Raw genomic sequence first — 15,636 nt, forward strand, 5'->3', positions numbered from 1 at the left:
CTATACCTTGTTGGAGCAATTTAGATGAGAGAGCAGCACAGGGGTGATGCAAAATGCCTCCCTCTGAATAACTGTGCAGAACCTCTGAGTGGTGAAAACCTAAAGGATGCAGTGAGTATGCTTTGACTGTAAATGATAGAAATTGACGTTTTTTTTCACAACTTTTCTTTTCTTTTTATCTAATTGTCTTTAACAGCCTGTTGTTTAGAAGCTATTGTCATCTCGCAGTAAAGGTGGGTGTGCAGATTTTCCTGTTGGCACCCAAGATTTCTGATCAGAATCTGGGTCTTTGATGCCAAGAATATTCTTGGCATATACATTTGCTTATACCTGTGATGGATGCATATGGTGCATATGAAGCCTGATCCGTTTATGTTTGTTCTCCTTAATCGTACCAGCTGTCAAAAGCACCTGGTTGAGCGGTGGTAGTCTTTTCTGAATGTTTTCTTGGCAAGCTATATAAGCGTGTTTGTTTTTTATGTTTGTTTTTTTAGGCAGAAGTGTTATAACAGAAGTTAATGCAGAGGATTAATGTCTGAGATAATGCTAACCAACTGCAGAAGGAGCACTGAAAAATGACGGTTCAAAGCTCATTTGTGATGTTGACGACTAATCGCTAATTGAGTAATTGATTATTAAAAAGGTGCTCGATCACCCTTTTTTTTCGGTCAGGTAGCAGTAAACAACGTGTGGTCTCATATTACATAAAGATAGATAGATAGATAGATAGATAGATCTTTATTTGTCCTTAATAAGGAGATTTGTTGCCACCTTCTGTACAGGAATACATGTATGAACACAGTAACCATAACCATCCACCCAGCCTCACAGCAATGGTGCCCCGCATCCCACAAATATACACACCAGACACATATGCACACACTGGGCACATCTAAAACACACCGAACACATATGAACACACTGGACACAAATATGCACACCGGACACATATAAACACACCGAACACATTACAGTGGCATTCTGTTTAGCAGTGCTATGGCCGATGGGACGAAGCTTCTGCCAAACCGGGCTCGCCTACAGTAAGGGGATCTGTACCTGCGACCGGAGGGGAGTAGTGTTAAGACTGAGTAGAGGGGGTGTTGGGGGTCCAGTGTTATAGTGCGTTCTCTGCGTATGATGGCTCTGTTGTTGAGGTCAGACAGGTTGGGTGTGGGGAGGCGGATGATTTTGGTGGCAGTGTTTGTGGTGCGTATGAGTTTGTTTTTGTTGGAGACAGTTAGCATGTTGTAGTAGCAGGGGGAACAGTAGAGGAGAATGGGTTGGATGATGCTTTGGTACAGTAACAGTAGAAGGTGGGGGGCGACAGAAAGTGCTTTGAGTTTGCGGATGGCAGAGAGTCTTTGTTGGCAGTGTTTGTGAATGTCAGTGGTGTGTTATTAGGTTGATGTCTTTGTCTAATCTTTACATGCAGGAGTGCACTCGAGACATCTGCCTCTTAACTAGCTCTGAGGCTTCACTCCAGTTTATGCTAAGGAGACCTTGGGTTGCAACATTTGAATATTATGTTTCATCGACAGGACATATGCCAACTTGATTTGATTCGGTAGATTGGAGTCATCTGAACCTGTCTGATTTTACATGAATCCTTGTCACTGATGTTACGAAACAGTTGGCCTCCCACACTCTGGCATGTAAGTAGAGTAATGTCTCACACATACCTGCTGCAGACACAGCAGCATTATTAAACCATAAATATGCAAGCCCTGACTTACACAAGCTGCAGAACACAAGCTGTGAAAATCCATTAGAGGAGTGAACACAAAAGCATACTATAACTCTTATCTCTGTGTTTGTTTGTTTGTGGTATCAGTGTAATTTGCATTCCTGCAATTTCATAAATTCTCACAGCTTTGAGGGTCTGTGATGTTATTGTATGAAGAAGATTGGATTCTTTTTTGAGAGGGGGGTTTGGGGTATTGAGGAAGAATTAAGATGGAAGGAGTCTTGCCAACTTCATGAAAATTGCTTGGCCACCCTCCAATGTCCTCCAGAAAATCTTTGCATATTGTAGATAAAAGAAATTAAAACTACTGCATGTAAATCCATTTAGAAAAAGCCGACTCGCCAGTCACTGGAAGACTTTATATTGTGCAGGAAATCTAATCTGACACTGAAAATAGTGCCGACGAGCTGTCGAGGCAACGGGCATTGAAAGTGGAAATGTTTTGCCGCATGAATCAAAAGGTCGTGCCTTCAATGGGTGGCGACATTCTGCTTGAGGAGAGCTGAAGTAAATGTAGTGGGCATGAAAATGGAAGGATGACAAAGATGGCGAGATAATGGACTTTTGATGGTTGAGGGAGGAAAATTTGCTGAGAGCATTTAAGTCAAAACAACATTGTAGCGGAGGGAAAGCACATTGTTCTTTTGTCTGTCTCAAGAGAAATATGAGTTGTCAGGAGTGTTTTCTCTCAGTTACTTTCAAGCAGCAGTTGAGTTTAACCTCCTACAGATTTGCTTGGACACTCATAGCATGTTCAAGATGAAAAGTTCTCATTGCTTTGCTTCGGTCTAATCATGGTGTACATCAAATCTTGAGCCCTCAGCAGGTGTTATTATTATTTCACCTTTTTAATTCCAGTCCTTAACATCTGCTCCAGTTATACAAGAGGTTACACACCCAAGGCTGGCCAGCATAAAAAGGTCAATATTTGATAAGGCTGCAGCATTTAGAGAACACAACAAAAAGGGTTCTACAGTCTCTGTGTCATTATCTTTCACTCTGGAAGGATTGTTAATGTTTCTCTCTCTTTACAGTGGACCAGATCTACCACTTGGCTTCTCCAGCCTCCCCTCCCAACTACATGTACAATCCCATCAAAACACTCAAGACCAACACAATTGGCACTCTCAATATGCTCGGTGAGTACATCAAGCGCACTCTACTGACTCTGTACTTACAGGAAGAATGGCTTGAGGGTAGGAGAGGACTCGAAACATGGTCGCACTCGGTTCACTCAAGGGTAGAGTCAGACTGGGATTGTTTGAATTAAGATCTAACAAATAGTTTTCCCCTTTGTAGTGTGGACCAAATGAGAAAAATCTCAACACTTACCAGAGTATAATTTTGCCCCCTGATTTAATTTTCAGATCAAGAAGTGTAAATTACAGATTGAATATCCGGCAAAACACTTCATGCTTCACAACACAGTCATCCGTGAATGTCTGGAAGCTGTCAGTCTGTCTGAATGTTGTATAATGTATTTTTTCATTAGTGATAAATAATAAAACTGATGGGAGGGTTGATCAGAGGATGTAGAGACAAGCTTCCTTCTCACTTAAGAACAGCTCTGGTCAATCTCTATCTTTGTCAATCAATATATTTATTGAGTTTTATACACATTTTAGTGACAAAACAACAGATTGATTTGTGCCTCACAACCAAAGCACCCACCAACAGTAAACATTAAAACAAACTTCTTCTCAGACCAAAAGCTATCTTTGCTGCAAATACATATATATATATATATATATATATATATATATATATATATATATATATATATATATATATATATATATAAAATAAAATAACATGAAAGGGTTATACACAATCAAAAAATAAAGATATCATATTATCTCCACAAGATTCAGTCAATATGTTTTGAGGTTTCTATCACAGAAAACTCATTCCTTCTCCTCATCATCTGACAGCTCAATACTTTTCATGAAGGCAGTAAAGGGTCCCCATATTTTTTTCAAACACGTCACTTTTTCCTTTTATAATATATGTCACTTTTTCCCAGGAAGTGTTATAAGCATTTGTCTAACCCAAAGTGGTATACTTGATCTGTTTATTCTTTTCCAAAATATTGTGATGGTTTTTTTGGCGTGCAAAAGACACATATCTATCATTATCTGGTCATTTTTAGTAAACTTATGATTATTTGGGTAAAGTCCTAAAATAAAAAGCCTGGGATCCATTGGAATATCTTATAAAGCAATTTTTTGTATCGCCTTTTTAATCTCTTCCTAGAACATTTTAATCTTAGTACACTGTCAAACACAATGAAACAATGTCCCCTTCTCCTCAGAACATTTTGTGCATAAATCAGAAATATTGTTATTATATTAGTTTAATTTAACTGGTGTCATGAATATGCTCTCATTATCCATTTGGATACATTTTTGGATAAATGGATAATGTCAATCTCTATCTTAGTGAAAATAAAGTCTCCATCCTATCGACAAAAAAAGGCATTATCTGTTTGTCAGTTTAAATAAAGTATAGTTAAAGCACAATATTAGAATGAAAATAAACCGTAGTCAGATATGTATTTCAAATGCTCTAATCATCTTTTATTTGTGTGTGTGTAAAGTCGGATTTAATGCCAAGACTTAATTTCCTTTGTGTTAAAAATACTGTCTTCACTGTTGTTCCTCTCAGGTCTCGCCAAACGTGTGGGCGCCAGACTTCTCCTAGCTTCTACTTCTGAGGTATACGGAGGTAAGAGAGACGCCTCCCACTCATCTCATACTGTTCTTTACACAATCAGACTGAATGGTGCTGCTTAGCTATGAGTATGTGGGTGAAATCGTGGCTATTCTAACTAATGGAAGCCTGTTAGCATTACAAGTTAAAACAAATTACATTGTAAAACAACATTCAGCAAAATGCAAATCAGACTGCTGCAGCAACCTCATAACAAGACCTGTTTTCTAGGTTTCACTGATGATTAATTGTCCGTTAAAACTCTTGAAAACTCTGCCAACGTTAGCATCCCCGTCACACATATAGATTTGAATAATTCAAGGACCCCACCTGTCCTGCTCATCTAGCTACATTTATCAAATATTTTTTGTTTTGTTTTGTTGTAGTCAGTTGCACATAAAGGGGGGCAGAGCTATGATTGGTGAAAGAGAACGATTGGTGAAATGTAAGAGAGTCTTCTTTTATCTACACAGCAATTACGGTCTTGTTTCAGATGCAGCATTTATGATAAATCAAGTCTGAGCTGTGTCCTTCAGTCATTAATCTCTGTCTGTTTTGTGCTAAAACGAAGCAGAATTTCGGAGCAGATATGACATGAATACTTCAGAAGATGTCAGTCAGCAAGATATGAAGCATGCTACTACAAATCTACATGATTTAATTAATGGAAAGGGAAATTAATCTCAAGGCTTTGAAATCATGTCTTAAAGGTAGAAGGCTGAAATATTTATGTTTCAGATCCAGAGGTTCACCCACAAAATGAGGAGTACTGGGGGCATGTGAACCCGATTGGTCCTCGAGCATGCTACGATGAAGGGAAACGTGTGGCAGAGACCATGTGTTATGCCTACATGAAACAGGTATTGTAACCATTGATCTATAATATGAATTTTAAAAATCATTGGCTTGGGAAAGGTCTTTTTTATTTGACATCATTGTTCTGTTGAAGAACACTACACCCCTGCAAATGTCCATCTTTACTAAAACAATAATATGACATGAAACACACATGAAACACAGTTTAATAATTAGGATAATTTGCTTTTGACACTTTAACTTTTAAAGCAGACTTAAAGAGGGGCAACATATACACCGTTAATTTAAAGGGTATTTTCTTTATTGTAGAATTGTACCAAACTTGCATGAATCTTAGGCCAACAGAAAATGTTTATATTGTTTTATACTCTCAATCCCAAAAAACTTCAGATGCTGTGTGAAATGTTTGTGATGGTTTGCAAATCACTTAACCCAACATTTAAAGCTAGGGTTGGTAGTCTCGGAAAAGGAGAGGAGAAGTTTTTCATTCATTCAAACATTGATTGTTGTTTTGTTGGTTGGCGTGATCACGGCCGACAGTGACCGGTTATTAAAGCTCAACGTGTTCATGAATCAGCTCGTCATCCCTACAGCGTCCGGACGGACGCTACAATAAATATATATTTTCTGTAGGACTTACTGAACGTCATTAATTATTCTGCTTGTTGGTGAGAGCATTTTAGACTCTGATCCGGACTACAGTCCTGAGCAAAGCACCTCATCAGGTCAGAGGGGACAGGCCAGAGGACGAGCGAGAGGGGCAGTAAATAGAGTCAGGGGAAGTAGAGGCAGGAGACGGGGACTCGGAGGAGTGCACGCCGGGGAAATGTACGCGCAGGAGGAGGGCAGAACGGCTGGACGGGATTTGATTGGTTTAAAATTTGGGGAGCCAAAAAACGGTGATTGGTTAGTGTTTTCCCAGGTTTACTCCGGCTGTAGATAGCAGTTTTTTTTCACTCTTTTTTAGGAACACATCATGTAATGATTGCCATCAGGACATAAAGATCATTTTGACCAGTATGACAAAAAGTGTATCTAAATCTGACTACCAACCCCAGCTTTAAGTGAAATTATTGCAAAGACAACATCAAATGATGAAACCAAAATATGTCTTAGTTTTATGAAAAATAGATGCAAATTTTAACTTTGATGCCAGAAACACATTTTAAAGAAGTTGGGACAGGGTAATGTTTTCCACTGTGTTGCATCACCTCTTCTTTTTAACAACACTCTATAAATATTTTGGAACCAAGGAGACCAGTTTTGATTGACATGCATTGCCTGATACAGAATTTCAGCTGCTCTACAGCTCAGTGTGTCCTTTGTCAAATATTTCTCTTCATGATGTGCCATGTTTCCAGTAGATAGACAATTCAGTTAAGCACCAGTACTCTATGGAGCCATGCTATTGTAATATGTGCAGAATGGGGTTGGTCATTGTCTTGCTGTAATATGTAAGGCCTTCCATGAACAGGCATTGTCTGGATTGCAGCATCAAAGCCTGTATATATATTGTTCAGAATCAATGGTGCCTTCCCAGACATGTAAGCTTCACATGCAACAGGCACTTCTTCACCCCCATACCTTCACAGATGCTGGATTCTGAACTGTGTGCTGATAACAAGCAGATGGTCTCTCTTTTCATTAGAGTGGAGGATGCGGTGTCCATGGTTTTCAAAAAGAATGTCAAATTTTAATCAGACCACAGGACAGTTTTTCACTTTGCCTCAGTCCATCTTGAACAGGCTCAGGCCTGGAGAATCTGCTGGCATTTCTGGATCATGTACATTGATTTGCAACCTACATTCTTTTGAACTAATGCAGTGATTTCCACTACAGAGTCATGTCTATTTTTCATGCAGAGCCACCCAAGGGCTTGCAGATCACAGCCATCTAGTATTGGTTTTGGGCCTTACCCCTATTTTAAAGAGATTTCTCCAGATTCTCTGCATCTTTCATGACATCATGTACAGTTGATGATTAATTCCAATAATTATTTGCAATTTTATGCTGTAGAACATTTTTCTGAAATTCATTTGCTCTTCGCAGTCTCTCACAGAGTGGTCCAATCTTTACTTCCATAAGATAAGATATCCTTTATTCGTCCCACAACCTGGAAATGTAAGTGTTACAGCAGCAAAGTAGACAGTGCAAAACAGTATAAAGCAAACAAGAGCATATAGAATAACAATTATTAAAAAGTTATTAGCGATTAAAATCAAACAAGTAAAAATAAGCATATCTTACAACATATATACACAACTAAATAAGTAAATTTACAAACATTTCCAAAACCAATGAGTGAAAATTGTGCACAGACTTGTAGCCTAGGTATAAACAATGTAGAGAACAGTACTGGGAAGATGGGTAGAAAGACATATTGCACATGTAAGAAGAGAAGGATGAAGTGTGATGAAGTAATTATTGCACGTTGATAAATAGATTGGGGAAATATTGCATGAGACTCGGCTTCTCTCAAACGCCCTTTTTATACCCAGTCATGTTAGTAAACTATTGAAAACTAATGTATAGTTGGGAGATGTTCCTCAATGTGGTTTTTGAGCATTACACAACTTTTTGGGTGTTTTGTCATCCTTGTCCCACTTTTGTGTCCCATTTGTTGCTGCCACAAATTTTAACGTTTTTTTCAAAATAATACTTATCTATTCAGTTAGAACATTTGATATGTGGTCTTTGCACCATTTTTGATTGAATACAATGTTTGAATAATTTACAAACCTTCAAAATCTGTTTCATCCACATTTGAAACAGCGTCTCATCTTTTTAGGAATTGAGGCTCTAGTCAGACGCCAATAAAGCCTTTTTCTACACTGGCTTTGTGGTTGTTCTCTTTGATTTTTCTAAGTTATCTAAATGGCCTAATTGTTTTGTAACTGAGATAATATTTGCAATGAAATGGTGCCATACACATATAATTGATTGCTTGATGGAAATGATATGTCTTAAGCAGAACAGTTGTTTTTTCTGGAGCTGCAATTGTAATTTGAATCGTTTTGGAAAATATGTCTATGTAACAGTATGTAAACAGAAAGCTCACACATAAAGAAACCAACCTCTTATTTCATTGGATCTCAAAAAGTCATACAAAAGTGCTCATATATGGGCTTATTTGATCAGATATGGGTTTGAACAAGTGAATTGAATTTTGAATTTTTGAACAGGTAAAGATAGATGAAGAGATTTTAATAACTTGGATACATACCTTGATATCTTGACTATTAGTTTGAAGCACAATATCAGTCGCTCTCTTGGAATTTTCACACATCCAAATGATGTTGAGACTTCTTTGTTTAATTTTGTGCTGTCCTGATTTGATTGACGCCAGCCTTTGATGAATAGATACGATTGACTCGTCTTGCCTTTGCTTCAGGCAGGTGATATTTATTTATCTGACTCGTCTCCTGCTCCCCCTCATTATTTTTTTCACACCTGCTGGGAGCTTTCTCAGAAATGGCTGGCTTTCAATATCCAACTGTCAGTCGTTTGTGCATAAGGACAAGAATATCGTAAGTTCCATCTATTGTCCAGTCATGTAATCAAAATGCATTAACATTTAAAAAGTGATGAGTGTAGGTTATGCAGTCTGCTCCTCAGACACAAGGCTAACGTTATCTATCAAATTCCTATTTATATCACTGGTTAACATGATTTTATTACACATAAGGAATTACATAATAAATTACATAATCACATCTATATTACAAATAATATGATTGGATTTTAGTGCCACCTGCTCATTTTTTGAGAAGTAGTGAAAAAGGTAGTAATGAGCAAGTTTTGGGTTTCAGTGATATTGTATTCATTGCATTCATTTTCTACACACTCAATAAGTTGTAGAATGAATAAAGTGCAATATCTGACCCTTTTTTCTGACTACTGACAGAATTCAGAAATATAGAAACATGAAGTTAATTAAACAGGACAGTGTACGAGCTATAAACCACACAATTTAGCAGATACCTGTTGAGAAAACAGCCAATCTGGACAGACAGTAATCAATTATTTGGCTGCAATGGCAAACTGTCTCTCTTTATCAGACAAAAACAAGAAAGGAATGCACAGAGGATAGTTTGCTTTCACTATTCATAGTGGGGGAAAAAAAATGATCCTAAGTTTTGGAGGGGGTTTGACATTTAAGTTTAACTTGCAAATGAGAGAAAGTTATGTTGTAGAGGTTAAGGCATTAATGGAAAAAACTGTTTATTATAATGTCAGATGTTTGTTATTCGCATGTCATGCAGAAGGTGCGCTCCATCTGTCGTCTACCTTCTGCTTGAATCCACGTGAATGCAGAATGCGGGTGCTATGCTAGCTCACCTGGTAGAGCCTCAGCACATGTGTTGATTTTATTACTGACTATAGTTTGTTCAGTTTCCTTAGTTGCATGCCACCCTCTTTCCAGTTTATAATAGTGGCTAGATTACTATTATTATCAGATTTAAACGATTGGTGAATTACACAAATGTTCAGAATTCGACTTGGCTGCTTTGGCCCAGATTTGCTCAAGAAGGCTTTGGATGGATATGTGTGAATGACATGCAGTGTGACGCACCTTGAGTGTTAGAAATACATTATATAAAGCAATAAGACATAATGAAATCCTGTTTTTAATTATAATATGTCCAGTTAAATGAAAGTGCTTAGGTCAGAGTGTGCTGATTGATTGAACAATATCTTAATAACGAGAACAATGATACATTTTTTTATGGACGCCTTTCAAAACACTCAGGGTCACCTAACAAAGCAGTCATAAATAATTAACAACAATAAAATAATAAACAATGTGTAAAAAGATAAAAATAGGTCAATAAAATTAACAAAATAAGTTAACAGTGAATAGAATCACTCACATGGACATCAATCAAACTCAATACGCCAGTTTAGAAAGATATGTTTTGAGACAAGGTTTGAAAATGGAGAGAAGTCAATGTTATAGATGTTTTGGTGGGAGGGAGCTTGAGAGGCAGGGGGCAGAGCAGCTGAAGGCTCTAGGCCCCTTGATGATCATGCAGGCGGGTGGTGAGGTTAGGTGATAGAAGAAGAAGATCTGAGAGTGCAGGTAGGTATATTGATGTGCTGGAGTTCTCACAGGTACAGAGAAGCGAGGTCATGGATGGCCTTGAAGTTGAGGAGCAACAAGTTCTTCTTAGTTATGGGTGTTAACCTGACTTGAGGTCACCTCGTCACATTGTTCTGTGCACCACAGCCACTTTTCAACTACAGTAGCTATTTGTTCTTTATTATTACCCAGCTTTCTTTCCTTTCCTCACCTGGCTGTGCTGAATACTTAATTCTGATTGGTCAAAACCATTGACTGTATATAGAGGGCAATGTGTCTTAATCATAGACTGTATAAATAATGGACGTAGTATCCGTGACGTCACCCATCTGTTCCTGAGCCAATCAGCGACGGCGGCAGCCATATTGGTAATACTGAATTCAACCAGTCAAAGTGTGACGTCAGTGAACACTTATCGTGTTCATTTTAATATACCATCTATGTTCAAAATATGAATCTATGATTTTCCTTGTGTTGGATGAGACTGTTACACACATCTGTTTTCAGTTACTGCCTCACACAAGTCAAGCATTTTAAACAACCGTCCCTCACAAATGAGGACCCCAGTCGCCCTTTCTTTTTTAAAGACATCTATTAAAGCTGGGGTTGGTAGTCTCGGAAAACTAGCATGAATTTGAATGTAGCATTTCCTCATGACTCCGTCTAACCCCTCCCCTCCTCCCTCGGAGCTCCTACAAAACGGCGCCCCCCCCACTCACATGCATGAGCGCCGCTGACTTGCGACCATATGATCGTGACTGATTCAAAAATGGTCCTCACAAAACATTATCATAGTGAAAGTTAAAAACACAAAAAAACATGGCTGCTGTTAGTAGTCACAACTATCATGCTAGCATTATCCAGTTGATCTGGTGGCACGATAACAGGAGAAAAGTTATAATACATATAAAACTGTAACAGCTCTACTGTTTGTTAAACGTGTTCAGTGTAGATGCTCTTAATACCTACAGTGTTGACGGTTAGTGAAGGCATCAGGAGAGGTGTAGAGTGTGCGAGCGGGAGAGAGGAGAGACAAGAGGAGAAGTTTTTCATTCATTCATTCAAACATTGATTGTTGCTTTGTTGGTTGGCGTGATCATGGCCGACAGTAACCAGTTATTAAAGCTCAACATGTTCACGGCTTGTCATCCCTACAGCGTCCGGACGGATGCTACAGCACATATACATTAATTCTTTTGCTTGTCAGAGCCCCCGTGGTGAGAGCTTTTTAGACTCTGATCTGGACTATATGCACTGTTAAGAATATGATGTAAAAAATGAAGAAAAAGTTGCTGACAAACTGAGGAAACGCTCTAATGATATGTTAATGAGGAAACAATGGAGGTAAAATAAAATGTTAAAATAATATGTTGAAACTCAAGATTGGAAATTAAGCTCACCAAAATAAAATAATAAGATAAGATATAATAAGATAAAAAAAAATACTAAAAGCTAAAGCCAGTAAATGAGACTAAGATGCAATTTTTAACGTAAATACAACAAAGTAAAACTGAATAAAATACTAAAATGCTGAGAGGTAATCTTTAAAAATCACTGAATTAAGATGTAATTAATAACTAGATAAACAATGAAATAATCCACAATAAATTTAAATAAAAAAAAACTAACTGAATAAATAATATATATGTCTATAATCATTTAAAATAAGACAGTATATGACTTTAAAATTGAATGAAATTTGAACCAGATAAGTAAATAAAGTAGGATGGATTCAAATAGCTCTTATTCCACTTTCATACACAGCAACAATCATACATTTTTGAAACCTGAAATATACGTTATCCATCTCCTTTAAGGAGCATAAAATGATTATGCCAAGACTTTTTTTGACTAGTAGTAGTTATTGTGGACCAATAAAAGAGAGAGATCCTTTGCGCTTCACTGATTGAAGGAATTGAATTAAGGCGTAGCTTTCTTACAACATTTTGATCTGCTTTTTAAAGTTTAAACCTCAGAAAGGGACTTAATTCAAAATTACCTTATTTAACATTTTTGGCTCAAAGGGCAGTGCATGATAATCCGAGTTCACTATCTGCAGATACAAACTGAAAACGTGATAAGCTGCATCAGCTACAAATGGTAGTTAATTATTTATGTCATGAATTGGAAAAAGCAGGTTTAATTTTTTACCAGCTTGTTAGTCTGCACTGGAATAAGACCTAACCATGTGCTCTGCTCCGTGTATCTCACACATGTTCTCACAAAGCCTGGTATATGTTTTTTTTTGTAACCCCTATAAGAAACCTCTGGCAACGAAACTGAAAATTGCATTTTCCTTATAGATTATTCCAATATGGTTGTGCACTGAAACAGAAATAAAGTCTCAAAAGATTGTTTCCCCTGCCAGCCCTTCTCGTTTTGAATCTCGCTTATCATTTCTCTCTATCTAACATACACACAAACACACATACACACAAACACACAGATAACAGCACATTCCAACTAAATCAATCTATAGTATTGTCATGTCCCATCTATACACATGCCAATTACCAAAGCTAGTTTCTGGGACTGTTTCCCTTTTGTAAACGGTTGAAGGAGCTCTATTTCCTGCTTATTACCTCAACATCCTGTGCTTGAATTCTCATGAAAATTGTATGTTGTTTTTTTTCTTTTCATCCATGTGGATCTCCCGCGAGCTGTCTAATTGGAGAGTTCTGTATGTGTCAGCAACATACATTAAGATCCTAATAACCTGAAGGCAATGTGGTTGCTTATTAGAAAGGGCAACAGGACACTAGCAGATCATTAGAAGAATTTAAAAGGCAACCTTAAAAATAATTAGTGTGTAGTGACAAGCATTGGGATAGTCAGTGAAGAACATCCTTTGATTAAAGCTGATGTCAATGACATTCTGCTTTAAGCTCATTACTCTGTGTTCAAGGTGTGAATACGCTGATTAGGTGTGTAGACTATTGTTGTAGTACTAAAACAAGCTATCCAGATACACACACACACACACACACACACACACACACACACACACACACACATACACACACACACACACACACACACACACACACACACACACACACACACACACACACACACCATCTTTTCTGTTTACACACCTTCCAAGAACTCTCCATCATGTCGTGTCGTCCCCATTGTGTCCTTGTTCTCCACCAGACTGAGTGTACTGGAGGCCTGTGACTATTGAATTTCCTGTTCTGCGTTATCAAAAACAATCTCCATAATATTCATGTTTTTATTCATGCTATACAAGCTAAAACGCGCCCTCATTCCATCCAAGTAGTGTGTATTGATGCCTGAGCCTGACACATGAAGGCCCTGGATTTTCAAAAAGGAAGTGTTTTCTACAGCTGTGAGTACGAAGGGTGTAGTTGGCCTTATTTATTCACTCTTTCGCTGAGAGTCCACACAGAGCTCCTGGAGTCATTGTCACCTGGGGACTATTTTACCTGGGGAGGTCAGTTTAATTTCCTCTCACTCTCACATAAAGCTGTTAATTCCACTTCAGAATCATTGAATGTAAGTATCTCACTAATGCTTAATGGTCTTTGTAGGACATGGCTAATAGGCAAGGAAGCAATTGACGCAAATTGTTCTGATAACCTTTAAAAAGACAGTGTGGAGGCTAGTTATACGCCTGCAGGGGTACTCTTCATTTGTTGCATAGAGTAGCGTGTAATGGCGACTCTCCACGTGATACCATCTTCACACGCTCACATAGATTTGGACAGCTATTGAACTGAATATAATTCAGGGGATCAAAATTATGAGGAGTTGTTGGGCATAAACCAAAAAAATGATGAGCGGAAAAATGACTGTCACAAAGCTTCTGCTTATCAGGGGACGGGTTGCGGTGGCAGCAGGTGAAGTAAGTCAAACCAGACGTTCCTCCATCCTCCGTCCTCCATCCTCCATCGTTTTACTGCTCCTCCTGAGGGAGGTGTCTCCAGACCAGACAGGATATATAATCCCTTCAGCGAGGTCTGAGGTGCTCTGACTGAACACCGGGTCTTCTTCTAGGTTGACACGTCTGGAAAATTTACAAAGTGAGGCGGCCAGTAGGAATCCTAATCAGATGACTAAACCACCTCAAATGGCTCTTTTCAATGGGGAAGGATTTGTGGCTCAACTGTGAGCTCCCTCCGGATGTCTTGGCTTTCCACCTTATCTCCGAGGCTGATCCCAGCCAGCTTTTCAAGGAAACTCATTCCCCTCACTGTTAGTTGAGAGCTCATTCTCTCGGTCACTAACCAAAGCTCATGATGATGGTTAAGGGTTGGAATGTAGATCGACTTGTAAATTGAAAGCTGTGCCTCTAGGCTAAGCTTCCTCTTCACCATAGTGGTCTGGTAGATTGCCCGTGTCATTGCTGTTGCTGCACCAACCTATCAATCTCACATCCATATTACCCTCATTTGGGAACATGACATTTGAACTTATTCACCTAAAGCAGAGACTCTGAGAAGGAGGCAATCCAGCATTTTCTGGTTGACCTTAGACTTGAAGATGCCAACCCTCTTCTACCAACCATTTCCCCAATGCCTGCTGGGGTTCCCCAGCTTTATGAAGCCAAAAGAACCATATCACATGCTGAAATTCTAAAGCAAGAAAACCTGACATCCTCTTTCCTGGGCCCTGAGATCCTGATGATAGCCACACACAGAATTGGTGACGAGAGACAACACAGAGGTTAACACACCCAGTAAATGTTAATTAATGGTTTCCAAATGTTCGTGTACAAATCATAGACTGTATAATAAATGGACGTATTATCCATGACTCCACCCATCTGTTTCTAAAGCGCTGTTTTGAAGCCAATCATCAGCAGAAGCCATATTGGAAATGCTGAACACAACCTAACTGCTGTCGAGCTAGTGTGAGGTAAAGAGGCGGGCTTTGAGACTCCTCGCCAACAGCTAGTGTCCCCGCCTGTCAATTAAGTCAGCTGTGCCTCTCATAATGGAAGACTTGTCATCTTAATATCTTCTATACTGCCGTGTTATGAAAATATTTACGCCCTGTACATGTGTGCTGATTGAGAAATGAGCTATCCAGACTACACTTGTATTTTTTACCAGGCTTTAAATGTGTTTATTTCTGCTGTAAAGATAGTTTTTTTTCAATTGATGTGTGTGTGGTTTCCAGTACTTCCAGAGCCAGCCTCAAGTGGACACTCGAGGAACTGCAGTTTTTAATACTTCTGCATTGGCTTCAATTTTCACGGCCGGAGGTTGCCGCTTGGTACAGATTTGCTGTTTCAACTATTTCCAGTTTATTTGGAGACAGCTAG

At 38.6% G+C, this 15,636-nt stretch overlaps 1 protein-coding gene across 1 annotated transcript in view; it reads left to right on the forward strand.

Moving 5' to 3' along the window:
- Positions 1-15,636, forward strand: part of uxs1 (UDP-glucuronate decarboxylase 1) — a 48,758-nt gene that overhangs the window by 14,098 nt on the left and 19,024 nt on the right. Inside the window, exons 7-9 of the mRNA XM_034694271.1 lie at positions 2,779-2,883; positions 4,409-4,468; positions 5,192-5,313. Of these exons, the coding sequence (XP_034550162.1) occupies positions 2,779-2,883; positions 4,409-4,468; positions 5,192-5,313 (287 nt within the window). The remainder of the gene's footprint in view (positions 1-2,778; positions 2,884-4,408; positions 4,469-5,191; positions 5,314-15,636) is intronic.

Source organism: Notolabrus celidotus, chromosome 10 (assembly GCF_009762535.1).
Source record: "Notolabrus celidotus isolate fNotCel1 chromosome 10, fNotCel1.pri, whole genome shotgun sequence".
In the NCBI taxonomy this organism is placed as follows: Eukaryota; Metazoa; Chordata; class Actinopteri; order Labriformes; family Labridae; genus Notolabrus; species Notolabrus celidotus.